At 48.6% G+C, this 25,386-nt stretch overlaps 2 protein-coding genes across 7 annotated transcripts in view; one reads left to right on the top strand and one right to left on the bottom strand.

The window, feature by feature from the left end:
* CHD5 (chromodomain helicase DNA binding protein 5) overlaps positions 1-10,703 on the top strand; it is an 86,162-nt gene extending 75,459 nt beyond the window's left edge. Inside the window, exons 37-41 of the mRNA XM_060258797.1 lie at positions 246-378; positions 2,967-3,162; positions 4,895-5,058; positions 6,278-6,392; positions 10,315-10,703. Of these exons, the coding sequence (XP_060114780.1) occupies positions 246-378; positions 2,967-3,162; positions 4,895-5,058; positions 6,278-6,392; positions 10,315-10,433 (727 nt within the window). The 3' untranslated portion in view covers positions 10,434-10,703. The remainder of the gene's footprint in view (positions 1-245; positions 379-2,966; positions 3,163-4,894; positions 5,059-6,277; positions 6,393-10,314) is intronic.
* A 9,892-nt stretch (positions 10,704-20,595) lies between these two features.
* Positions 20,596-25,386, bottom strand: part of KCNAB2 (potassium voltage-gated channel subfamily A regulatory beta subunit 2) — a 129,851-nt gene continuing 125,060 nt past the window's right edge. For 2 of the 6 annotated variants that reach the window (XM_060258798.1, XM_060258800.1), the window contains 5 exons: positions 23,807-23,927; positions 23,298-23,392; positions 23,060-23,180; positions 21,800-21,888; positions 20,597-21,017 (listed from right to left, as the gene is read on the bottom strand). In XM_060258798.1, coding sequence (XP_060114781.1) covers positions 20,928-21,017; positions 21,800-21,888; positions 23,060-23,180; positions 23,298-23,392; positions 23,807-23,927 — 516 coding nt within the window. In that variant the 3' untranslated portion in view covers positions 20,597-20,927. Of the gene's footprint in view, positions 21,018-21,799; positions 21,889-23,059; positions 23,181-23,297; positions 23,393-23,806; positions 23,928-25,386 lie in introns of all 6 variants that reach the window. The other 4 variants (XM_060258801.1, XM_060258802.1, XM_060258799.1 and 1 more) reach the window with 3 other exon arrangements.

Genomic DNA, 25,386 nt, shown 5'->3' with positions numbered 1-25,386 from the left:
CTATTAGCACATCGCTGCTCTCATAGTTTCCCTTGTGCACATCAGCCATCCCGTTCCAAAGAGTAAAAATCAATTTAAAGGCAAATCCAATCAAGCCCGTAACTACTCCAAAGGCCATTCAAAATAAACAGGAGTTTTGGATTCGATGACCCTTGGAGATCCCTTTGTGAAACTTTATCTTTCATTTTATACGTTTTCTTGACGAGGCCTCTGTGGTTTCCCTTAACGCTGGATGTGGCCCTCAGCCACGGCTACGCTCGCTGGCAAGACATCCAGAACGACCCTCATTACGTCATCCTCAACGAGCCCTTCAAGTCCGAGATCCACAAGGGCAACTACCTGGAGATGAAGAACAAGTTCCTGGCGCGGCGATTCAAGGTGAGTTTCTTGGGCTTGTGTGAGTGATGGTGCGTGATGTCCACTGAAAATGCCTCACCTACCTAGGGAGGAGTTCCAGCCTTAGTTGGGTTTTTAAAAAGAGGACTGGTGAAATCCACGGAGGCTTTGTCATGTGCAGAAAATGGACCAATTGAAATCAAGATGGTTTTAAGCTGGGCTTTTTTTGTAGCAGGAACTCCTTTGCAAATTAGGCCACACACCCCTGATGTCTCTAGTCCTGGAGCTTACAGTAGGCCCTGTACTAAGAGCCCTGTAAGCTCTTGGAGGATTGGCTGCATCAGGGGCGTGTGGTCTAATATGCAAAGGAGTTCCTGCTACATAAAAGCCTGGGTTTTAAGTCAACTGTTTAAATAACCAGGTGGCCTGCACTCTCCATATAGGGTTGCCAGCCTCAAGTTGGAACCTGGGGTTTTCTTCTGGAATGTCAGCTGTTTTTCACACTACAGAGATCAGTGCTGAGGAGGAAATGGCAGCCTCAGGGATCCTGGAGTGGCATCACCTCCCCGCTGAGCTCCCTCTCCCCTTCAGGCTCTGTCCTTCCCCTGCACTATCCCCAAATCTCCAGGAATTTCCCTAAGCCAGAGTTGGCAACCTGACTTCCGTAGCATCTGTCATTTCTTTGGGGAATGCACACTGATATGACTAGATCTGAAGGGCTGGGATTGTCTGTCTAGTCCAGCCTCCTGTCAGTGGCTGGTCAGATTTCCCCACAAGAATCCTATGAACGTTGTGAGTTTCCAGCTCAACATTAGGAAGAACTTCCTGACAATTGGTGCAGTTCCTCAGTGGAACAGGCTTCGTTGGGAGGTGGTGGGCTCTCCTTCCTTGGAGTTTTTTAAACAGAGGCTAGATGGCCATCTGACAGCAATGAAGATCCTGTGAATCTAGGGGCAGGTATTTGTGAGTTTCCTGCATTGTGCAGGGGGTTGGACAAGATGGCCCTGGGAGGTCCCTTCCAACTGATTCTAAGGTGACAGCTCCCTCCCCTATTGCGTGTCTCCCAGGAAGTGTTTTTTAGAGGTACCTGCTCTGTATGGAGGTTCCATTTAATCACTGTCCCTTTTGCTATTCAGATCCTGTTTTCTGAGTGTTTCTAATCCCCGTTTTAATGCTGTCTAAGCCAGTAACAGCAAGATCCATAAGGCAATCATGTGTTGTCAGAAGAAGGACCTCTTGTTCCTCAGCCCTGACCGTGTTTATTACCCATCAGTTTGGAACATTGTCCTGCCTTATTGATTGCCAGTAGTAAGGGTGGCATGATTTCAGAAGCTCTGAGCCTCAGGTGACTCATTGAAATCTGCTGTTAGGCAAAGGGTAGCTCCAAGTTGCTTTTGAGGGATCACAGCTGTTGGAAACTGCTGAGTCACAGGCGATAAGCAAGCTTGGGGGGAGCTCAGGGCGGCTTTTAATCTCACAGGTTTGTTGGAGAAAGCTGAGTGGCCTTGCAAAGGGGCCTTTCTTTCTGACCAAAAGATACATTCTTGCAGAGAGCAAATTATACAAATGCTGAATCTGACATCCTTGCCAGAACAGAAATAGGTTTGGAAATATGTTTCACATGCTTCAGTTTCTTAACTGAGGATTGTCCCTCTTGATAAATCCTGATTCTCTGGGGCCTTTGCGCATATGCTTAGCTGCATGTCTGCTTCTGTAAAGCCTGAGCCTTTGGAAGAGGAAAGGTCAGCAAACTTTTATCATTAAAGAGCCAAACAGCCTCAACATTCAGAGCAAGAGAGCAACAAAGGGGAAAAAAATAATTTGCCTAACTGAAAGCATATAACTTAACATTACTGATAATTGGCAAGTGGAAGCTGAAAGTTAAGCAACCCAAACCCTGATTGCTGTGAGTCCTTTGTTAGGAAGTGACACACACAAGTTAGTGGATAAGTCGCAAATATAGACAAGAACACCCTGAGCAATCTTTTTAGTGCACTGGCAGATTACACTTGGTTTACTGGCAACTGTTCACTTCTATCATTGCCTTTTCTGTCATTTCTGCCCTGACCTGGAAGAGGCTCAAGCTAACCTGATCTGATCTTGGAAGCTCAGCAGGGTTGGCCCTGGCTAATGTTAGGACAGGGGACCCCCAAGGAAAGTCCAGGGTTGTTACGCAGAGGCAGGCAATGGCAAACCACCTCTGTTCGTCTCTTGCCTTGAACCCCCTATTTAGTCACCATAAATTGGTTGCAACTTGATGTTAGTTTCCACCACCACCACAATGGATGCCCCCCAAAGTACAATCTAGATTTGTTTGGGGCTGGGCTCGGGTGCCCGATGGCTCACAGTCCAGTCTGAAACCAGTCTCTGGGGAGTTGAAGTCAGACCAGATGTGTATGCATGTGGGGGGGGGGAGGTACATGTGAATGTCCTACATTATGCAGGGGGTTGGACTAGATGACTCCGGAGGTCCCTTCCAATTCTATGATTCCCTGATTAAGATCCTTGTGGAGTTTGCTGTTATCTCTGGAAGGGAGCAGCAAAATATTACCCCTTTCGTAGAATAGCCTGGTAAGCCTGAGTGCCATCAGCCCGCCTGCAACCCCTCTCCTCTTTGCCTTTGGTCCCAGCTGCTGGAGCAGGCGTTGGTGATCGAGGAGCAGCTGCGCAGGGCCGCATACCTCAACATGACCCAAGAGCCCAATCACCCGGCCATGGCTCTGAACGCCCGCCTGGCCGAAGTGGAGTGCCTTGCCGAGAGCCACCAGCACCTCTCCAAAGAATCTCTTGCTGGAAACAAGCCTGCCAATGCCGTCCTTCATAAAGGTTTGTCCTTCCCAGCTGGGGCTGTCTTGGCTCTGATGCTGTCCTTCTGCTGGGTTAGCGCTGGCAGAGAAGACAGAGAGCTCTTGGAATGCGAAGAGATGGTGGAACTCCCTGCCATTGCAGTGGAGAATCCCTTTTCTTCTCTAGTACATATTTACTTTATTTATACCCCCCTTTTCTCCCCAGTAGTGACCCAAAGTGGCTTTGGGGTAGTGCTTAAGGGCATAGACTCTTATCTGGGAGAACCGGGTTCGATTCCCCCCTCCTCCACTTGCACCTGCTGGAATGTCCTTGGGTTAGCCATAGCTATCGCAGAGGCTGTCCTTGAAAGGGCAGCTGCTGTGAGAGCCCTCTCAGCCTCACCCACCTCATAGGGTGTCTGTTGTGGGGGAAGAAGATAAAGGAGATTGTAAGCTGCTCTGAGTCTCTGATTCAGAGAGAAGGGTGGGGTATAAATCTGCAATTCTTCTTCTATCATTCTCCGCTCTTCCATTTTATTCTCACACCAACTATGTGAAGTAGGTTAGAGCCCAAGGTCAGCCTCCATAGCACGGTGGAGGATTTGAACCGGAGTCTTCCAGATTCTAAATCCAACATTCTAAACTTACACCCCACTGGCTCTCCTGCTAGAATAGAGTCTGTAAACTCTCTACTAGAATTTCTTTGTAGATTTTAGTTAGATGGTTTCGGTATTTTGGGCTTGCCCTCTGCAAGGCTCTGCAAGGGTAGAGAAATTCCACCCCCCCTGTGTTTGGTATACCAATCTCTGTGGCTCTCCTAATGGGAACAATATCAGTGGGGATTAGGCCACAGGCGTCTAGCAGTTGGTGCAGTTTTGCAACTCTATCCCTAGCTTTTCTCTGTGGGACTGAAGGGCAGTGATCAGTTTGTGTGCAAGGAAGTGGTGGGTTGCTTATGGAGGGACAGCTCTCGAGTGTTTGTGTTTCTATTCCAGCCATTGTGAGAACAAAGCCTTTGCGAATCCTACCTGTTCTTATCTAGACAGCTTCTTTTTAGGGTTGCCAGCCTCCAGGTGGGGCCTGGAGATCTCCCGCTTTTCCTACTGATCTCCAGCTGGCAGAGATCAGCTCCCCTGGAGAAAATGGCTGCTTGGGAGAGTGGACTCTAGGGCATTGTCCCATGCTGAGACCCCTCCTCAAACCCCGCCCTCTCCTGGATCCACCCCCAAAGTCTCCAGGTATTTTCCAACACAGACCTGGTAATCTACTTGTTTTAGACTTTTGATTTTATTACTGATTTTTGTTTAAGCTCAGACCCCACAAATCCCTGAACCCATCTGCTCCTTTTCTGCTTGTTTCTTAGTGAACCCTGTCCCAGCTCCACTGGATATCACCAGGGCCTCTCTCTCTCTTTCTCCCTGCTTGTCCCAACAGCATGCACATATACCATGCAGCATGGCAGTGCCTTCAAGATTTAGCTTCCCTAAGAATGTGTAGCTTTTTTTTAAAAAAAAAGCAAGTTTCTGGCCCTGTAGGTTGCAAAAGTGCATAGGTGATGGCTGATGACATAACCAAAACCAGACTAACATCCCCATTGGGCAGCCCCTGCAGAGCTGCTTGCTCCTCTCTGTGAGGAGAAGAAGAGTAAAACCAGCAGCACAAAGAGAGATCCTACAAATCAACCCCTTTTACAAAATGGCTACAAGCCCTAGCAGAATCCTGGTTTTCTCAGCCCTGGATTTTGCACCTAACTGTTGCATTTTGCGTCACAGTCCTAAACCAGCTGGAAGAGCTGCTGAGTGACATGAAAGCGGATGTGACTCGCTTGCCCTCCATGTTGTCCCGGATCCCGCCTGTCGCCGCTCGCCTGCAGATGTCTGAACGGAGTATCTTGAGCCGCCTGACGAACCGAGGAAGTGATCCCACCGTCCAGCAGGTGAGAAAGGGTGAAAAAGAGAAATGGCTCAGGGTTGGAGAAGCCCTTTCCCGTAACTGCAGAGCCAGAGGGGTGGGGAATAGGGTTGCCAAGCTCCTGATGGGGCCTGGGTTCATTGCTAGATGACAGAGATCAACTTCCCTGGACAAAATGGTTGCTTTGGAAGTTGGACTCTGTGGCATTCTGCCCTGCTGAGCTCTTTCCCCATCCCAGGCTCTACTCCCAGATCTCCAGGAATCCCCCAACCTGGAACTGGCACTGAGAGAGAAGCTAACGGTGGCTAATCCCTGGGGAAGTGAGTGTACGCTTCACTTGTGTATGACAGGTTAGGATCACTATGCCACAGAGTCTCATTTGACCACCATATAGGTTGCGGTCTCATCTGTGCAACTCTTTCCCTTCCAGGTCAGAGCCTCCTTTTGAGGCAGACTAAGATATTGAGGGGGTCAGTTTGCTCTGAGCAAATTTCTCTCCTGTCCTGGAAAACAGTAATGGCCGGGCAGCCAAGGAAATGTGTTCTGGGTTGCAGATTCTTCCATCTGGGTGCTGTTTCCAGTGAAAGTCTTGAAACAGCTTCTGTTGCTGAGGTTGGCCTGTGTGCCAGAAGCCATCTGGCTCTAAAGACAAGGGTGTGCAAGCAAACCAAAAAGGGCCTGGGTTGTCCAGACTAGAGAAAGGTTGAGCCCCAGCATCGCTGCCAGCACCTCAAGAGTTTGCCGTGGGCCTGGCTGGTAGTCAAACGAAATGCGTTTTGATACTGCTAGTGAGGATGGAGCTAATCTAGGGTTGGTTGTAAACTGTCAGAGACTGAAGCTGTTCCACTTCTTTTTCAGGGGTCAAGCTAGGGTTGCCAGTCTCCAGGTGCTGGTCCTGCTATTACAGTGGATCGCTATAAAACAGAGATCAGTTCCCCTGGAGAAAATGGCTTTTATGGCATTGTACTCTGCCCAGGTCCCTCCCCTCCCCAAACCTCACCCTCTCCAGGCTGCACCCCTCAGAGTTGGCAACTGTAGTTCAACCCCCTTTCACCCCTCACCTCCTTGGCACAGGGATCATCCTCTTTTGCTGTGGTTATTTCGTAAAGCCCCATGGATGGGGCCTGTCGCACCTTATAGCTTTTGTTGGTACATTCTTGTAAATGTCATCTTTGCTGAGCTTTAAGGTCTTAATTTCAAATCAGTGCACACTGCACACACACCCACCCTTCTTCCCTGCACAGGCCTCCTTTGGCTCCTCCCAGATCTACAGCAACAACTTTGGGCCAAACTTCCGAGGTCCAGGACCGGGTGGAATTGTTAACTACAGCCAGATGCCCCTGGGACCTTACGTGACTGGTGAGTACTGTTTCCTGTTAGTACCTTCCCCTCCAACTCTCTCTCTTTCTCTTTTATTTTAAGAGGACACATTTTAAAATGGGGGCCACGAGAAAAAAAACAAAGCAAAGGGCATTGGGCAAGTCGGCTGTTTTCTCTCTCATTAATAGATATTTAGCCGTTTGCAAGAGTTTCCTCTGCAGTTCTCATTGCTCCGAGAGGTAAGGGCTGTCTTATTACTCTCTGCTCACCTGTGTACTGTCATTCTGTCTTCAGTTATCAGATGTGTGTGCGTGCGCATGTGTGTGAAAGCTGCTGACCGAGTGAACTTTCTGAGGGTGGCTTTTGGTATTAAATATACATCCAAGTGCAAGGAATTGCAGAAGGCGCAGCAATGGGTCTAGCCCCAGAGGTTAGCAAGGCTGGGCATTTGTTGAGGGGGGGGATATGCCAGTCTCCAGCTGGCAATCCCTGGGAGCAAAAGGAAGGGATGGAGACTTCAAAACTGGCACCAGTGACTGTGATGTCGCTTCCAGTTCTGAAACAGGAAGTGATGTCACAGCATTGCCAACACATTTTTGGCACCCATTTTGTTCCTGCTGTACAGTGGAGTGTCTGTCACTGGGAGCACAGCTTTAAATGCACACCTGCCCTCCCCCCCGCACCGGAATGCCTCAATTCTAAACTGAAGAACAGCCTGAGAGGATCTTCTCATTTTGTGCTTTTCCTCTTCCAGATGAAAGGAGCCTTGCCCTCTGATCCTGAAGCAAAACTATGCTTGTAGCAAACCCCACATCCTTTTCTTCTTCCCAGTTTAGCACAATAGTCCTTTTGAGCCATCATAGCTTTAATGACACAACCAGTAGATTTAGTTTCACAGAGGAGGAGAGAGAAAAGTATAGCCTTCAGGCATCAGTCGTTCTGTTGTTGTTGTTTTTGCGGTGATGGTGGGGGAGAGAAGTCTTCCTAGAAGATGGTTGGGGGGGGGGTATTAAATTTGCAGGAAGTTTCTTATGGATCACATTTGTATCCCAGCCTTCCCTTCAGCCAGCTGTTTTCCCCCTCATTTCCTGCAAAGTAGGATGAGCTGATTCCTATGCTTGACTGGAACTGATTTAATAGCCGTTACTTGCCCTCAAGGCAAAAACACAGTTTAGAGGTGGAGTGGACCTCCAACCGAAGAGTTCTTAGTACGCTAAGCAGGCTACAGTTCTCAGGATACTTTGGGGAAATCCATAATAAAGTGTTTCCAAAGCCACTATCTGTTTGTATTTGAGACATGACCAGAGTGCAGCCCATGGGAAGCCTCCCTCAGAGCTTCTCTGCCATGAGGCGATCTGAACACCCTGCCGTGCTGCTGTTGAATGTTCGCTGTGGATCAAGTCTCTCTAAAGTGTGTGACCCAGCAAGTATGGTGGCCTGTCAGGATCACATGGCTTGTGCATTCTGGGAAAGCATCTGAAGTTAAGCCCCTCCCCCAGCCCCTTATGGACCTCCATACATAGGTGTGTGGCTCCATTTGAGGTAGGAGGTACTAGCTTTTCATTTTTGCTCCCTCTATATTGCTTATGAGGTGATACCAGATTGATCCATCGCTCCATCTGGCTCAGCATCACCCAACCTGATTGGTTGTCCAGAGTCTCAGGCAGAGAAGGGTCTCTCCCAGCACTGGATACCCGAGATCCTCTGACCAAAGACGGTGGGGCCATCTGCAGGCAAAGTGGGTTTTACACTACTAAGCAAAACCACCTGAGTTGATTAGTCCTCAACATTCCTCAGCTGTAAAACGTCAAATCTTTGAATAAGGATCAGTCTGTTAAAAATGTGTTTCATTTGAGCAAGATCTGAGTCCAGGAGCACCTTCTAAACCAACAAGATTTCTAGGACAGGCGGGGTCAAGAGTCAAAGCGCCACTGGCCAGAAGGGAAGCTTCATCTTATGAAGGAGCCTTGACTCCCAGAGGTTTACGCCCCAGAAATCTTGTTGGTCTCTAAGGTGCTACTGGATTCGAATCCTGCTCTTCTACCATAGTCCAACACAGCCTCCCATGTGAAACTGCTTTTATTTAGTGTGCTTTGGAACCAGCCAGCAATTCTGAATCCCGCTGAGCACAAATTAAAAGATGCAGGGGGAAGCTACACTGTGGGAGGCACAGCCAGTTCAGGTTTCCCTGGTAAGCCTGTGGCAGGTGTGCGTGTGTGCGTTTGCAAGGGAGAACCAGCAGGAGGGTGTGTGTCATCATGACCATTCTGATCAGTGTTCCATCTGAGCTGAGTAAGGGTGAGCTAGCTCAGTTTTTTAGCCTCCGGCTCATGCATTTTTGTCTCAGCTCACAAAAAATGGCCCCAGAGCAAGTTCATTGGTGCAGTAGGTCACAACTTCAATGCCAGGAGCTCACAAAGAAGAATTTTTGCTCTCAAGACTCCACAGCTTAGAGGGAGTATTGATTCTGATTGATGCAGCCCCTGGTTAGTTTTCTGTGTGTCTGTTTCCCCCCATCTGTGGCCAAAGAAGGGTTTCAAAGGAGAACTGGCAGGCCAGGTAGAGATTAACACGTTTGCCTAGTTCTGCCTGCAAAGCAAAGCATTCCCAAACCCTGCTGAAAGAGATCAGGGGTGCCCTATTTGGGAACACAGGAAGCTGCCTATTCCCAAGTCAGACCATCGGTCTATCAAGGTGTCTGCTGCTTATCCAACTAGCAAGTGGTTCTCCAGGGGCCAGGGTTCTCTTTCCCATCATCTACTACTGGATCCTTTAAAAGTGGGAAGGGCAGGGGTAGAACCTGTCTTTCTGCATGCCAAGGAGTTGCTTTACCAACAAGTCAGAGATAACTCTGTAGCAAACCCCAGAGATAACTCTGCCTTCCAGTGCAGAAGATCATAGCCCTCGCTTCCTTTTCCGTGCCTGGAGGCCAGCAATGTTAGCGGCACAGCACTCCCTTTTTGGGGAATGGGGCATGTGCACCTGGTATGAAGGCCCATTTCACTGGTTTTAAGGCGGCGTGCTCTGTGCACAGGCCAGCCAGAATCATCTGAGGGGTCATTAGGTGAGATCCAGAAGAAGGGAGGGATTGGCTCACTTGCTACCGTCAGGGACCATCCCTAAAAGCATCCAGCACCTCCCAGGACCAGTTTCCTGTACTGTTTTCAGTGACTTCCATTTATTGTCCACCTTCTGCCTTCTACAGGGAGGGGGTAGGAGCTTGTTGGCTTCCTTATTGATAGTTCAGTACTGGGGTTCTTCAGAGAGCTCAGAGTGCCCAGTTATCTGTGGTGAACATCCAAAGCTCAGGCTCCCAGAGCTTTCCCTTGAGCTTCCAACTGCTATATTGTGTGGAGCTCCTGGACCATCCACGTGAAAGGCCAGGTGAATGGTTGGGTGAACATTGGAAGCACCCCTCCCCCTTTGCAGAGTTGCTTCTGTGCTCGTGTTGTTTTGTTATTTACTTCATTTATAGCCTGCCTGTCCTGTTGAGACTCAAGACGTTGCCCTTTTAGGGGTCGCAGTGTAGACTCCACAGGTGTGAAGATGGTACTGCTTGCCTGGTGCTCAGCCTTCGTTTTGCTTTGTGACATCAGAGGTGTCCCCCCCACCACACTTCTTTTGCCATCTGGCAGTACGCTTTTCTTAAGACTCACAGGTGGAGACGAATGCTCCCTCTTCCTCTTTCCGACTTGACTGTTGCAAAGCATTCTAGGTGGGGCTGCCCTTGTAAGCCTGATATAACGCAGCTACCCCTTCTCCCAGTGGGCTTGGGTCTCTGAAAGTGCACCAGCAACTTCTGCCATCCCCTCCCCCCACCGGAGTTTTGTAGTTTGGAAGAACAGCCCTGACCAGACCAAGTGCTTTAATAATTGCAATCCACCTGAAGTCTGATCCGCCACCTTACCCACCCTACTGCATGGGTCTGATGACATAACCCTGTCCCGTTTTGTTCTTTTAGTGACACCCAACGGGCCGCCCCCGAGCTACCCTGATAAAAAGATACCTGAATCGCTGAAAGAAGATGGAGCCTTAGAATGCAAAGGACGGCATCACGACATCATCTGCATCGAAGATTAAGAGCTCAGTTCCGCGCTCATCGCGTCCATATCCAAAAGTGTTCTTCAGAAAAAGAAAAAGGACAACCTCCTCACCCCCGCTTCATGAACTTCTTTGAGAGGGGGCATCCCATTTCCTTGTATCACTCTTTTTTTTTTCTTTTGCACTTTCTCATTGAAGACTTGAAGAGTTTGTTGACTGGGGTCTGAAAGCTTTTATCTGGCCGTTGTCCTCTGTTCTTATCTACGTCTGGCTGGATTGGATGGGAGACCAGAAGCGGGTGCCAGAAACGGGGAAGGCTGAAGTGGACCCTAGTGGGTCCCAAAGCGTAGAGGAGCGCCTCACTTGTGTCAGTTCTGCTTGTGCTTGGAGAAGGTGCGTTCTCACTCTTTGGGCACAGGTAAGGGCCAGGGGTGGGTAGGTTGAATGACGCTCTGATTAAGGGAAGGGGCTTTGAGTAGGGTTTGCATCACCATCTGGACATGCGTTCCTCTCTTGGCCCAAGTTGGAATGCAACCCTTGTTGATTGGTAAACTCAGCTGAGGTTATAAAAGCCGAATCCAGGGCAAAATGTTAGCCAGCTCAAGGTAAGCACTTCAAACTCCCCTCAATTTCAGGGGAAATTGGCCTTCAGTTTGATTTTTAGCCTGCCCTTCATCAGTGACATATCTGGCTCTCCCCTCCTCTAGGCTGAGAGGAAGTGAGTATGCTGGGCTCAAAGTCACCCAGTGAGCTTCATGGCTGAACTGGGATTTGAACTCATCTGCCATGAGAACAGCTACACCACGCTAGTTCTCATGTGCTTAAAGCTCTCTCCCATTGAAGTCAGTGTACTTTCAAAGTGCTTAACAATAGAGCTAGAGACTTTAGAAGGGTAAGCAATGAGGTTTTCACACTAACAAGGGGCATGCCCACACTCCAGACATAGTGTCATCCAGTCTGCTCTTGCGCTCTCTGCCCTGCATTGTTGCATGTCTTTGGTGGCTACTTAGCTGAATGTGTGGGCAGTTATGGCTGCCCATGCCCTTATCCCAGTTATCAATTGCTCTGGCCAGATCCCAGGTGATGCAAAGGGATGCATGAACCAGCCTTGAGCCCTCCGGATCTGACCCATGCAGCTCACTTGTGTGTACGAAGCAGAGGGGCTTGTGGAAAGGCTTTCTGAAGTGATCCCACGAGTTCTCAGGTGTGAAAACACGGAGCCAGAGATGTTGATTGGTGTGGGTTATTCCCCCTTCCCCAATCTTCCCCACCCCCTGAAAACTGCTGTTGTTCCAGGACTGAGTCTTAAGAGGAGGTGCCCTGGTTGCATTTGTTCTCATCCCACCTGTGTGTGCTCCATTTAGCACTTCAAAGAGCTCACCTTTCCTTTACCCCTGTGGGCAGTTGCCATGAAGCCACACAGAAGACAGTGAACTCTCCCACGTTCCCTCCTCTCTGATGCGGTTTCTTCCCCTTAAGTGCACAAATCCAAGAAACCGTTTTAAAATAAAACTCAGCCAAGGCTGTCCCTCCCCTCTTACGTGGATTCCCATTCTTGTGGCTGGGGTACTTTGTTAAAAGGGTAGAGTTGACAACTAGACAGTATGTTTACTGGGGCTGACCAATAAAACTAGCATCAGCCCAACTGGTGAAGGATGCTGTCTGGAAAAAAAGCAACCTTTGAGCACCACAGCAGATGAAACTTCCTGGCTTCTCTAACCTTGGGGATTTTGCTTTCTTAGTGCATAAACAGGGAGATTCACTCTTCCCTAGACCGGGCAGGCTCTGTGTCTGGTCTCCTGCAGCAAGAAGAGGGCCTTAATTCATGGAGGTCCCGCATGGCTGCTAATCCAAAAGGAAGGGAGGTGGTTCTTGCTGTAGCCACCTAGCAAGGCAATGCTATACAGAGTTACATCAGTCTAAGCCTATGGGTTTCAACGGGTGTTCATGGCTGACTCTTGCTGTTAGGGTTGCCCAGCTTTGTCTTGTGAAATTCCCAGAGATTTGAGAGCCTGGGGAGGGTGGTGTTTGGGGAGGGAGCTTAGCAGCAAGCTCACGCAATAAGAGTCCATCCTCTGAGACTGCTGTTTCCTGCAGGGGAACTAATCTCTGTAGCCTAGAGATCTGGGATATTATCAGGACCCGCTTGGAGGTTGGTAACCCTACTTTCTATAAAGGAGGTCTCTCCCTCCCACCCTGCAGTGTCCAGTTACCTGTTCACCTGCCAAATTTGAGCTAGCACGGTGCCTTTTTAGATTCAGCACCATTCATGAATCTGGACTGGAGGCAGAGGAAGCATTCATCGGAAGAAGTCCATCTGGCCCTGCCTCAATGTCGTCAGAGGGTACAGTGGACTACTAGACGGTATGTTACTGGGCTGACCAATAAAACTTTGTTCTCTCGGGTCTTGAAAAACCTGTAAGCTCTGGCTTCTGCTCATCACCTGCCATATTCTGACCCCCTGCTGCCAAATAGCCATGGCTTGTGCCCCTAAGGCCTTGCACAAAATGCTGGGTTGCCTCCCTCTTGTTCCCTGTTTATAGGAAGAAGTGTTTGGGGAGCATGCCTTTGATACTGGCAGCATGCCCATTTGTGAGGAGCTGGACTGGTGGCAGAATGAGGCAAGGATTAAGGAAGTTGTTCAAAGCTGCTTTGACATAAAGTTCTTTTTAAAAAAATGTTTGGGGTAACCGACATGGCACAGCAAAGCAATGGTCTTTTTCTAGACAGCTTTTCTGGCAAATTTATAACCTGCGCAAAACTGTGTTTCCTTTGTACTCTGTGACTGTTGGAAGGTTTGTTTTTCTTTTTCTTTTTAAAAAAAGTTTGTCGTTTTTTTGTTTTTCGATTTTGTGTTTTAATAAATCATTTTGAAAAGGAATCGGAGGAGAGAGCGGCTCAGTTCTTCTCAGGGCTCCGTCAGGTTTTCAGCATCAAAAAGGGCAAGGAGGAACAGGCTTCAGTCTGGTCTTACGGGTAAAAAAAGAAAGATTGCTGATGGCTTAGGCCTTTCTGATCCATCCCGTGCCCTCCACTGAAGTGGTCTCCATCAGATTCACAGACTCAGTCACATTATTACCAAATCCTGAAGTGCTGCTGATATGCTGCAGACACCCTGCTCTGCCCTCTGGTCTTTTCTTCACTTCCAGTTGACTTCACAAGGGCTTTCCACTCCTTGTCTGTTCTCCGCACCCCTTCAGAGGAACGTTACTTCCCTCCCCCCAACTTTTGGTCTCTGCATTCAGTCTTGCACCAAGTCATATTTCTTCTCAACATTGGCATTGTGAAAATCTCTCTTTTCAGCCAGATCTCTGGGTCATGCCCGGGTCATCTCTGGACTGGATTATTGCCAAACTCTTCCTTACTGGCCTTCCATCACATCTCAGCATACTCGCCTCTATCCAGAACTTTGCTATCAGAATTGTTTGCTCAGCTGATTGCCTGTAAGGACTCATGCCCCTCCTGGGACTGGGACCCTGTCCCCTGCAGCATCTGTACCAATTCCTTATCTTTACACACCGCTGTGTGACCTTGTACGTCCCCCTCCCATTATCTTTCCCTGCCTGTGACTTTCAGTCCTCCAGCTCTTCCAAAGGTTTCCTGCTTCACTGGACTTGGCCCTCTGCTCTCTCTCCCCCTCCCGCAATGCATTGTGTCACAAAACACCTGCCTGACTTCACCTCTCACTTCCTTGATCCCCCCCCCCCAAAAAAAAAACCATTTCCCCCTCCATGAAGCACAACCCTTCAGTTCCCTCAACCCGATATCCTCAAGGGAGCTTAAGCCTCTGCAAAAGAAATACATGCATCTTCTCTCTGCTGAGCCAGACCCTCGGTCTATCAAGGTCAGTATTGTCTACTCAGACTGGCAGCAGCTCTCCAGGGTCTCAGCTGGAGCTCTTTCAAATCACCGTCTATCTGACCCATTTTAACTGGAGCTGCAAGTGGAAGCGTGCACCATTGGAACCAAACAGAGAGAGCGAGTCATTGGAGCGTTTGCTACAGACCAATAAGGCTCGATTATTTTTATTTGTTCATTCCGTAAATACAGACACTGTCTTTATCGGTCCAGATCTTCATTCAGAAGCATGATTGATTGGGGCCAGCAGCCTTTGCCCTAGAAGGTTACGCGGTTTAGCTCGGTACTCACAGTCATCTACGTCATCTCTAGAGAGGTGTTGTTTTAGACATTTCATATATATATAAAGCGTCTTTATATATATATAAAGCATTTTTATTTACACACATGGAATCCAACAGAAAGACACCAGAAGATTCACCGTGGCAGATGGACAGATCCCCCCGCTCTGGCTGCAGCGGCATTTCTATGCTCAGTCAGCTCCCTGAATGTAATTGACAAAGCAGCAGGTAATGGGGGAGAAAGGTTTCTTTTTTTTTCAGGGTAGGGGAGGGGTCTACTGAATGTCTACTGACAAGAAAGAGACCCCCCTTAGCAGGAAGTCTGCTGTCCAACAATGTGCAAAGGGACCGTGCTGGACTGTAGCGGGTTTATGAATAAGAGAGTGGTAACTGTTTTGCATGACTCCATGTGCGTGTGTGACTGTTGGCAGTTGTCTTCATTATACTGAGACTGCCCTGCACACAGACAAATGGCTCCAGCGGGGGAAACTTAACCGGGGGAGGCTTTTGAGGCTGGAGACAGACAACATGGTTTGGTTCGTTCTTGTTGGGAGCTTTGAAGGCGGTGTGGAAGAGGCACTGCCACTTCCCACTTCTGGATACAGGATTCTTTGACCACTCGAGCTAAAGGGCAGCATATCTGTGTCTCAGCTGGAGTGTTAGTTCGACACCTGCTTAAATCTCTCCCACTGGAGGGACTAATGCGGCCAGTAAGACAGCACGCTTTAGAGCCACACTTCACCAAAAGCTCTTGTTCTGCCTCTCTAGGATGTTTTAAGTCCCTCCTTCTCCAAGGTCAGAGTGACAGACATGTTTTCCTTTCCCCATTTAATCCTCACACCAGCCCTGTGAAATAGGTTAGGCTGAAACTGGAAGACAGAATGACAAGCCCCGCCCCAGCGTTACACCAGAGTGGGGATTCAAACCTGGGTCTCTCTTCCCTCCACATCCTAGTCCAATACATCACACTGACTCTCACCTTTTATAAAAGAAGCTGATTCATATCTCAAAATGGGGCAAATCCCTGGGGATGGCTTTATGCTTGAATGTCTGAAAATATGCATGGGGGGGTGGTGGAATCTATGTAGGCTTTTCTGGATTGTCAGAAAAATGCCAAGCAATATGCTCAGCAATTTTGGACAGATAATTCAACTATTAACTTGAGGCGTGTGTGTGTGGGAATCTGCCATAACATTCATTTTATTTTGGGTGGGGTTTTGGGGGGGTATTTTTATGTGTGTGCACCTGGAAACTATGGCAACCTCTGTTGACTGACCCCTGCAGGGGGTCTAGAGGATATTCAGAGAGGTGGCTGAATAAAGCCTGCCCCTGCCTCCCGACTGCTTGCATTCCGTGGAGGTCTCCCGTCCTAGTACTTGCCAGAGTCGACCCTGCTTAGCTTCTGAGATCTGATGTGATTGGGCTTGCCTGGGCTATCCAGGCCAGGGCGTGACATAACATTATTTTTAAAAACAAAGTTGTTTGTATGCTATGAAACCAAAGCACGTGTTGCATATTGAAAAGAGCTGGCCTTGTGGAACAAGATGTCCTGTAGTTTCATTAGGCTTGTCCTTGAACAACTATGGAAATCTTCGGATGTCCCTCAGCTATGAAAGTAATATATTATCACTGGGGTCTGAGCTTCAATTACTAAGATTACTTCTTAAATCCATGTCAAGGAGAGCTGCCCAAGAATGTAAGGGTGCCATGAAAACTGGGAGGGGAAGGCAGCCAGCGTGGTGTTAAGGGTTTAGAATGACAGACTTGAGATTTGGAAGATCCAGGTCAAGATCCCCACTCTGCCATGGAAGCTGGCTGAGTGACCTTGGGCCAGTCATGCACTTTCAGCCTAATCTACCTTCTAGGGTTGTTGAGTAGATAAAGTGGAGAGGAGGATAACAGTATTAAGCCACTTGGGGGGAGAAAGGTGGGATATCAATGAAGTAAACAGGTGCCTAGTACGCCATCTTGCTTTTAAAGATCTTCATTGTACTACTGCAGTTAATGTATGTTTGTATGATGTGTATATGGAATGTTTAAGAAGCTTTAATAAATAGAGGTATAACACACATTAAAATTTCTCCCACAGGGACAAATAGCTACAGCATTGGTACTTAACTTTGGTTGGAGAATCACCCTTTGATTCCAGACATCTCATTTTGCACCCGTGCAAAATGGTACAGGCACAGCTGACTACTTCAATGGTGGAAGAATGAAGATGTGTGTGTGACTGCTGGGGTCTAGAAAAAAGATGGTTGAGTTGCTACAAGTAGGAACCTTTTCCCTTCCTTTATCACATTTTCACTCCACTTTTCCAGGAGTGCAAGGCAGCCTGCTCTGTTCTGTTTTCCACTTTAGCTTCACAATGATCATGTGAAGTAGGCTAGGCTGAGGCAGAAAGATGGTCCTGCTGACAGCCAGTGTGCTTCCTGACCAAATGGGGATTTGAAAGCGGGTCTCCCGGTTTCTTAGTCCCATGCTCTCAAGAGTGGTTTCCCTTTAAAATTTCAAGTGCTGCTCCTGAAACATTCAATGCAAGTAGAAAGTTACCCTTATTCTGCTACTATGCTCAAGGGGTTGAGAGCAAGAAATTATGTTTGGTTTGGAAAGCCAAAAAACTCTCCTAAGAGAGTTCCCTGGGGATGTGTCATTTTGTGCCATTTCTGCCTCTGGTCAAAAGGCCTGGCAGGTTTTTTTCATGCATTCTTTCAATCCTGCTAAACCCATTTAAAGAGAGACAGCAACAAGGATGAAAAAAAAAGGGTTGTCTGCCCTGTGGGACACGATGCCCCCTTCAAAGCACTCTTGAAAACGACTGTCTGTCTGCCTCCAGCCCTGAATTATGACAAGGTTTTCTAGATCATCTTCCCTGTGTGGGAATACTGGGAGTCATTTCTCAGACACAGGCAGGGTGTTCCATGCTGCCTAGTTGGTAAAAGGTAGTCTTCCTTTGAGGGGATGCTAAGGAAAAACTGAAAGGGCTATTCCCATGGAGTGTGTGTGTGTGGGGTGGGGGTGGGGTGCATTTGATGGAGGCCAACAGAAGCTCCTCACTGGGAACCAATGCAAAGAGAAGGAGGGGAAGACACATACAAAAATAGTTCTCATCCACGACGACAAAAACATTTCTAAAAAAATAACACTGGCCTCTGCGGCTCAGTCACCTTATTTACACAAGCCACAAGGAACCCGCTTTGTACTCAGAACTGGCCCGGCGCTTCAAAAACCGCTCCCCTGAGCATCAGGATCGGGTCGCCTGTTTCCACCCCGTCGAGGGGCTGCAGCTGGTGGCTGCCCTGTGATTGTCCTCCAAAAAGGAGAAAAAAGGAAAACAAACAGACAAAACCCAACTGTACAGAAACAGACAAGAACAATGGATTGGGCACTTGCTTTGGGACTTGGCCACTGGTTTGACACTGCGAGTAAGCATGTAAAGAAATCCTCCAAAAGAACAGGAGGCCGACTGCAGGGCTGGACTGGGGTGTGGGTGGGTGCACGCATGAGCGCATGAATTCAAGGAGAGGACAATGAGAGAGAACTAAGACTTGGGCCGAACTGCATGAGATGCTGTATGTTCCTTGGGTAGGGATCCTGAGCATTTTTAAAGACCCAACTGTCAAGTGCCTGGAGCCCAAATTCAAATCAGGAGCATGGCATAAAGGGAGAGGGGAGCTTACACTTGAGATGGTCCCAGGAAGCTGCTATTTGCTCCTATGGGCTATATCAGTATGCATATCTCACCCCACCCAAGGAGCAAACAGTGCCTTCCTGGGACTGTTTCAGGGTAGGAAAATGGAGTCTGGAGGAAGGCTTAATCTCCCCTCTCCCCCGTCCCCACACTGCAGTTCTGAAATGTGATCTGACCTCTCCCCTATATCAGGGGATTGCATTTAAAAATGTTGGATGCTCTGGACAAGGAACGCCATGAATCTCATCTGATTTGCCCATTCGTTGACTGTCCAATTCACTTTTTTACACTCATATGAAGAAGCAGCCATTCTATAAAGGACCCACTGACACAACAACCGGGGGGTGGGGGGAGAGAATAAAACCGGGGATGCCTGCAACTTTCAGGGGAAGGGAACACAAATTGTTCAGAAAGCTCAACCCATGCAGCAATTGCATTTGCAACAGGAGAAGGGCAGCAAGGCTCTTTACGTTCCCAGGTAGAATCAGAACATCGCAGGGGATGCAAAGCTCACGCCTGTTAGAAATGGAACCATGGTTTGCAAGGGAGTTTAAAATATGGATTGAGAGAGGAATCATTTCCCATGGTGCATTCCTTTTGGCAGGTTAGGTCAAACAGACCTGGCAGGTTTGTGAAGCATAAGCCTGCTAAACGGGTTTGTTTAAGCAGAAAAGGAAGTGTGAGGGCATGGGTGCATGTCACAAGCATCACTCCCTTGTTTGCTCTGCCTTTGAACTCTGAAAAACCGGATGATGAGGCTGGTGGTGGCAGAAGCCCTTGCACGGGATTGTGGGTGGCTTTGCACGTCCGCTTTCAGGCCTGCTGAAGGTTATCGCAGGTGTGCCACTTAAAAGCGTTCACGTGCAACAGTGGGCCAATGCAAGCTTGCGGAGCATATGCTTAGGGCAAGCCTGGGTTTGTTGCTGCACGGTGGGTCAGCTGGACCACAGAACTGCAACTGCTACGTTGACTGGACCGGGAGACCGGTGGCAAGGCATGCAATGCGGAGCATGGGCGTCCCCTCAATTTCCAGGCTATCGAAAACAGAGATCGAGGCTCCCTTCCCCATTAGTTATTACTTGCAATATTTTAGTTGCTACAAGTCAACTGACACACACACACATTGGACAAGATGCAACACTTTAGACCAGAACTAATTTCAGGAGGGGGTTAAATTCCCCCCTTCCCCAGAGGAAAGTCTTGTCTGGTTTCCAACTAAGGCACGATCCACGCGATACCCGCTCCAGGATAGGAGCTGCCTGGCTGTCTGCAGTGGCTCCCTGGGCAGCTTCCGTGGGACCTCGAGCGAGACAGAGATGATGGAGGCAAAGGGCCTGCTCCCTCCCCGCTCCTGGGTGGCTCTCTCTGGGACTTGGGCATGTCTGACTGTACTGATGTGGCTCTTTCCTCAGAGAACAGCAGGAACAGAAGCTTCTGAGGATGCTGCTTCCTGCTACAGTCTCCTACATGCTGGCCTGACACTGAGGCTTAAACAGGAGCGGGAGGGCATCTGTATCAACCTTGTATTGAAAGCATGGGGGAGGAGGCTGGCTTCAGAGCACACTGGTCTTGGCTCTTGAGCCAGACTCAAAAGAACAGGCCACGGAGTGGTTTGTGGGAGACGTGGACCAGACCGGACCAAGGGGATTCAAGAAAAGGCAGGGGAGGCCTGTCATGGCAGAGAGGGCTAGGGACCAAGGGTGGGCTGCTGAATGATTCCCTTTCCATCCAGCTCCACTCAGATCTGCACCCTGGGTCTGTCTGATCTGCTTCAATGCCTATCTGGCTGAAGAAGAGCGTGCTCTACAGCGGGAGCGATTGAGGCCGAGGAGAGCTACACTCTCTGGGTCCGCTTGGTTGCTGTGCCCAGCCTCAACGTGAGGCCAGGCTTAGGCACTAGATAAAGCACAAACTGTTTTGCTAAGAGATCTCCAGGATGCTCTGTGGGGCGTCGGTCTGTGGGACCTTTGTAGATTTGTGGATCGCAACTTTCCACTGCTACTCACCAGTGGTCTTGGCTCCATCTCAGTCATCCAAATGATTGAAATCAAATAAGAGGGGCAGGGTTGTGGAGGAGGCGTGCCGTCACCCCCCCAGAAACTGTTCCTAGCATGCTTGGAAGGCTGCCCAAGGTGCATCCATTCCTTGGAGCTCTTCTAGTCAGACTGCTAGGGCCAGAATGTTTTACTTAACTATTGCTTTAAGTCTGCCTGACTGAAAACAAAATCAAGTAGGAACTGGCTCTGACTAGTGAAACTGCAGGAAGAAAGCGCTGGTGCCTTAAACCCTGCAACATCCTCTCTGTGCGTGTGCGTCTTTGTTGGAAGAAAAGAGCAGCCAAGGAAGGGGGCGGGGGAGAGAAAGGGATAGAGAGAGAAAGGAAGGAAGCAAGAAAGAGAGAGAGAAAGATTAGAGTTGTTTTTCCTCTCAAAAGGAAGCTGGGCTCAACTTTAAGTCCCTTCATGGCCTTTCCCCACCTGCAGCGTTTCTTGCATTCAAAAAAAATAAAATAAAAAGTTGTTAAAGAAGCCTATGGTTGTCTCGTGTGACGTTTCAAAAACGGTTTCCCTGGACCGTCTTGGGGCTTGCTGTAGTTTCTTGGATGCGAGCCGTGCTCTTCACTCGGCTTCGATAAAGCTTTAAGCAAGCAAACGGGAGAGGCAAGGAGTTTGGGAGGAAAAAGTCCAGGCGGACGGGATTCCCCGATTATGATCGATAGTCCTTTTTGCTGTAGGGTTTATTGCCCAAAATACTGTCAATCTCGTGGATAATGGAAGAGGACAGTTTTGGAAGAACCTGTTGGGTGGAGAGGAAAGAAAACCCAAGTTGGATGGAATTGCTGTTTGGGTGGATCTTCGATCAAGACTATTACAACCTCCCCCGTTTGCTACACGCACTGCTCTGTTACTGCGAGCAGCTGGCGCCGCCAACCTGCAGAGTGGCACTTCCATGCTGCTAAGAAGTTTGGCCAACCCTTGGGTGAGTGAGAAGGGTGAAATAAATATTTTCTGTGAAACTTCATTTCATATAAAGGATCTTTGCCTGGGACTTTTCACCCTCGCTGCCGGATTTAGAACCCGTTGGCCCAGAGGCCTCTCCCAAGGTCTGATCAGCCTGGGATAAAGAGCCTCAAAGCTGCAGGTGCCATTTTTGACCTAATGCCAGGTGTGCAGAATCAATGAAATAGCTGAGCTAAAGTTAGTCTTGAGGAATAACTTTGCATGGTCACATGAACATATGAAGCTGCCTTATACCAAATCAGACCCTGGGTACGTCGAAGTCAGATTGGCAGCGGTTGTCTGCTTAGGCAGAAGTCTTTCATATCACCTGCTACTTGGTCCTTTTAACTGCAGATGCCAGGGACAGATCCTGGGAACTTCTGCACACCAAGCAGATGCTCTGCTTCTGAACCACAGCTCCTCCCTTGACTGCCTCCCTGATCCTCCCTTTGTACACCTCAAACAACTACCCTCCACGGGTTCTTTGCCCTGCGCAAGGCAGGGAAAATTCTTATGTCTTTATCTTGTGAGGCCACCAGTGTGTGTGTGTCTCTCTGTGTGTAAGCTTACAGGACTCACCTGTATTGCTCCAATATTCTCCATTAGCTGGTCTGCATTGGAAGCTCCCAGCAGAACTGAGCTGACCCCTTCGTTCCTCAAACACCAGGCTGAGAGGAGAATCAAAAGTTATTTTGGCAAATGGTTTCAGCTGGGTAGCCAGGTGAGTCTATTCACATCCAAAAGGACCTTAAAACTATCGTTTGCAGGAATTTGTGAGTCAAAACTCACATTGTCGAATGTTCTGGTGGAGACAGTGCCAAAGTGCAAAATCTTTCCTCAAAGGAAAAGGTCTTTTTAGTTCAGAGAAAAGGAAACCAAACTGGGGGCAGAGGCAGGGGCAGGACCAGGACAGAGGTTCATAAATAACAAATTACATATTTCCCCCTCTCACAGGCAAGAAAACAGGACCTTTTTTTGCGGTGGGGGGGGGGGGAGGGATTGACTGTTAATTTGGGACCAACAATCTTTCCCAGTATAATTATTGTAGGCTTTGGTTACTGATGAATGTTTGCAGTGATTCCCACATAAACATAAGTTCTGGCAAATAAGACTCTTAAGTTCCTTGGAGTCCCATTTGGCCCCATTTCAAAAGTGATAACAATTACTAGGATTGTAAACCCTCTGGAGTCCGGCTTGGTCCCACGTCAAAATGATAGCAACTCATCCTTGGACGTGAGGAAGATTCGAAATGGTGAACTGGATCAACCCACCACACTCCATATTTTATAGCTGGCATTTATATATTGCGTTTTTGTAAAGAAATTACTGGTTATTACTATAATGTTCCTTGTGCCTGGAGTAGTGTATTTTTGTTTTGTACAAAACAAGATCATAGCTACTAGCTTAAAGGGCTTTTCTTGAAGGGGAGAGTCACATTCACGGAGGGAAGATCCATCAGCACCAATCAGCCATGACAAGCAATGAAACCTCCTGTTGAGGAGCAGAAAACCACATACCATTTGTTTTTTATTTATATTTTTGCGTATATTGTACTTTGTGAGTGTTTGTACACCTAGAAGTCATGGCAGCCTCTTGTGACTGACCCCTACGGGGGCCCGGAGGATATTCAGAGAGGTGGCTGAACAGAGCCTGCCTCTGTCCTCCTGACTGCTGGTATTCCTTGGAGGTCTCCCATCCAAGTACTTGCCACAGTTGACTTTGCTTAGCTTTCGGGATCTGACAAGATTGGGCTTGTCTGGGCTATCTGGATCAGGGCACCAGAATAAATCCCGGCCTGGTGCTGACCGTACCCTGAGGTAGGAGACGGATTCCGCTTACCAATGGCAAGTTGGGGCAGGGTGCAGCCCAGGCGCTCTGCAATGGCTTGCAGTTCCTTCAGCTTGGCTTGCTGCCGTCTCCCTTCTTCACTCAGGATTTTGTCTTTCAGCCACTGATACCCCTGGGGAGAGAAGGGAAGGGGTTAGACAAGCTATGGAGAGCTGGAGGGAGGCTGGCTTTGGCTGCACAGCCAGCTTTTCAGACAGTGGCCAGCGGGTCAAGAGAGACAGCTACTCACTTTGAGAGACGCTCGTGAGTAGGGCGGAATCCCACCATCGTATTTCCCCGAGACGATGCCGCACGCTAGCGGGGACCATGTCATGGCGCCCACTCCTGATGACCGAAAGGGAGAGAGAGAAAGGTTGGGCATGGAGAATCTGCTAATAGCAAGGTCACGACAGGGATTGAGCATGTGAGCGTGTGCGTACGCTCTGATCAGAATCCAACCTCCACATGCCTGATAAAAGCATTACAGACAACGCAAAACAAAAAAACCTCAAGCGCTGCGGTCACAGAACTCTCGCAATCTTGTCCCATTTGGTGTTTAGCGTGGAGCATGCCTCGCTCTTTCTACGATGAAGCATTCATGAGGAAGAAAGGGACCCTCTTGGGAAAGACAAATAGCCTCTCCCACATTGCAGCATACACGGGAACCGCCCCCTGCCCCCTTTCTCCCCAGCCCCATGAGAACGCAGCTGTATTCGGTGAGTGACATGAGCATGCCAAGGGCTGTAGGCAAGCGTTTACCAATTTTGTGGAAAAGCTCTGGCAGCTGCACCTCCACCTTCTCCCTCTGGAACATGTGGTACTCGGCCTGCTCGCAGATGGGTGGGATGAGGTTAAATTGCCGGGCCACTGAATAGGCTTCCTAGGGAGACAAACGCCACAAATCTGTCAGGAGCTGTTTTATGCTTTTAATTCATTTTTCAATTGTAATTTCTGCTTGCTGTTGTGCATGCTGTTTGGGGTGCCCAGAAAAAATGGTTAAATAAATGAAATAAACATCCAGTTTTTACTTTAGGTTCCTTTCCTTCCCCGAACTGGGTGGTCCATGCTAGCCCATTTTCTTCTTGGAAGCTAACCAGGGTCAGCTAGCCTGGTTAGTACTTGGATGGGAGACCACTAAGGAAGTCCAGGGCTCTACACAGAGGCAGGCTATGGCAAACTACCTCTGAAAACCCTATGGGTGGCCAAGCCATAAGGACTTTCCACCACTAGCTTTTATGTAAAATGTTCTGACCGCTGGCCCAGAAGCCAAAGCACTGGATGGGATGCTTTTTATTCCCTTGGTTAGTATATTTCTACAGGGGCTGTGGGGAGGCTGAGTGGTCAAAGCTTGCACTCAAAGGACGAAAAGTCCAACAGGCCAGAAAACAGCCAAATGGAAAAACAGGCCAGAAAAAAAGCCCAACAGGCCAGAAAATGTATAGTGGCTACTTTCACATGCATTGGATTGATGCACTTTTAATCACTGTTAAAACACTATTAATGCACTTTAGCAATCGTTTGCAACTGGATTTCCATTGCGAAATTTGAGACTCTCCATCTTCCAATACTGTCGATAGATAACGGAGCACAGATAACAGCAATATCATAAAAGGTATTATAGAGTTTAGCAGCCTGGTAAATCCAGCCTAACCCAATCTCCTCAGAGCTTTGGAGCTAAACAGGATTGGCCCTGGCTGGTACTTGGCGGGGAGACCCCCAAGCAAGTCCAGGGTTGCTATGCAGAGGCAGCCAATGGCAAGACACCTCTGCTCCTCTCTTGCCTTGAGAACTGCATGGTTGGGGTCACTATGAGTTGGTTGCCATGTTGTTCAGTTTAATGCCGTTTCAGAGGGTACCTGCACTGGTCTGCAGCAGAACAGGTAGCCTGAGTCCAGGGGCAATTTAGAGACCAACAAGATTTCTGGGGTGAAAGTTTTTAAGAAGACTGCAGATTTATACCCCGCCCTTCTCTCTGAATCAGGGACTCAGAGCGGCTTACAATCTCCTTTCCCAACAACAGACACCCTGCGAGGTGGGTGGGACTGAGAGGGCTCTCACAGCAGCTGCCCTTTCACGGACAAGTCCTGCAATAGCTATGGCTGACCCAAGGCCACTCCAGCAGCTGTAAGTGGAGGAGTGGGGAATCAAACCCGGTTTTCCCAGATAAGAGTCCTCACATTTAGCCTCTACACCAAACTGGCTAAGGGCCGAAGTATCTGACGAAGAGAAATTTGAGTCTCAAAAGCTCATGCCCCACCCCAATCTTGTTGTTCTATAGATCATCGACTTGAAAGACAGCAGACATACAGAGTTTGAATGTGTATGTTATATTTTGGACT

This window comes from Heteronotia binoei, chromosome 18 (assembly GCF_032191835.1).
Source record: "Heteronotia binoei isolate CCM8104 ecotype False Entrance Well chromosome 18, APGP_CSIRO_Hbin_v1, whole genome shotgun sequence".
In the NCBI taxonomy this organism is placed as follows: Eukaryota; Metazoa; Chordata; class Lepidosauria; order Squamata; family Gekkonidae; genus Heteronotia; species Heteronotia binoei.
Note: the sequence above shows the minus strand (reverse complement) of the source record. Positions and strands in the feature narration are given on the sequence as shown.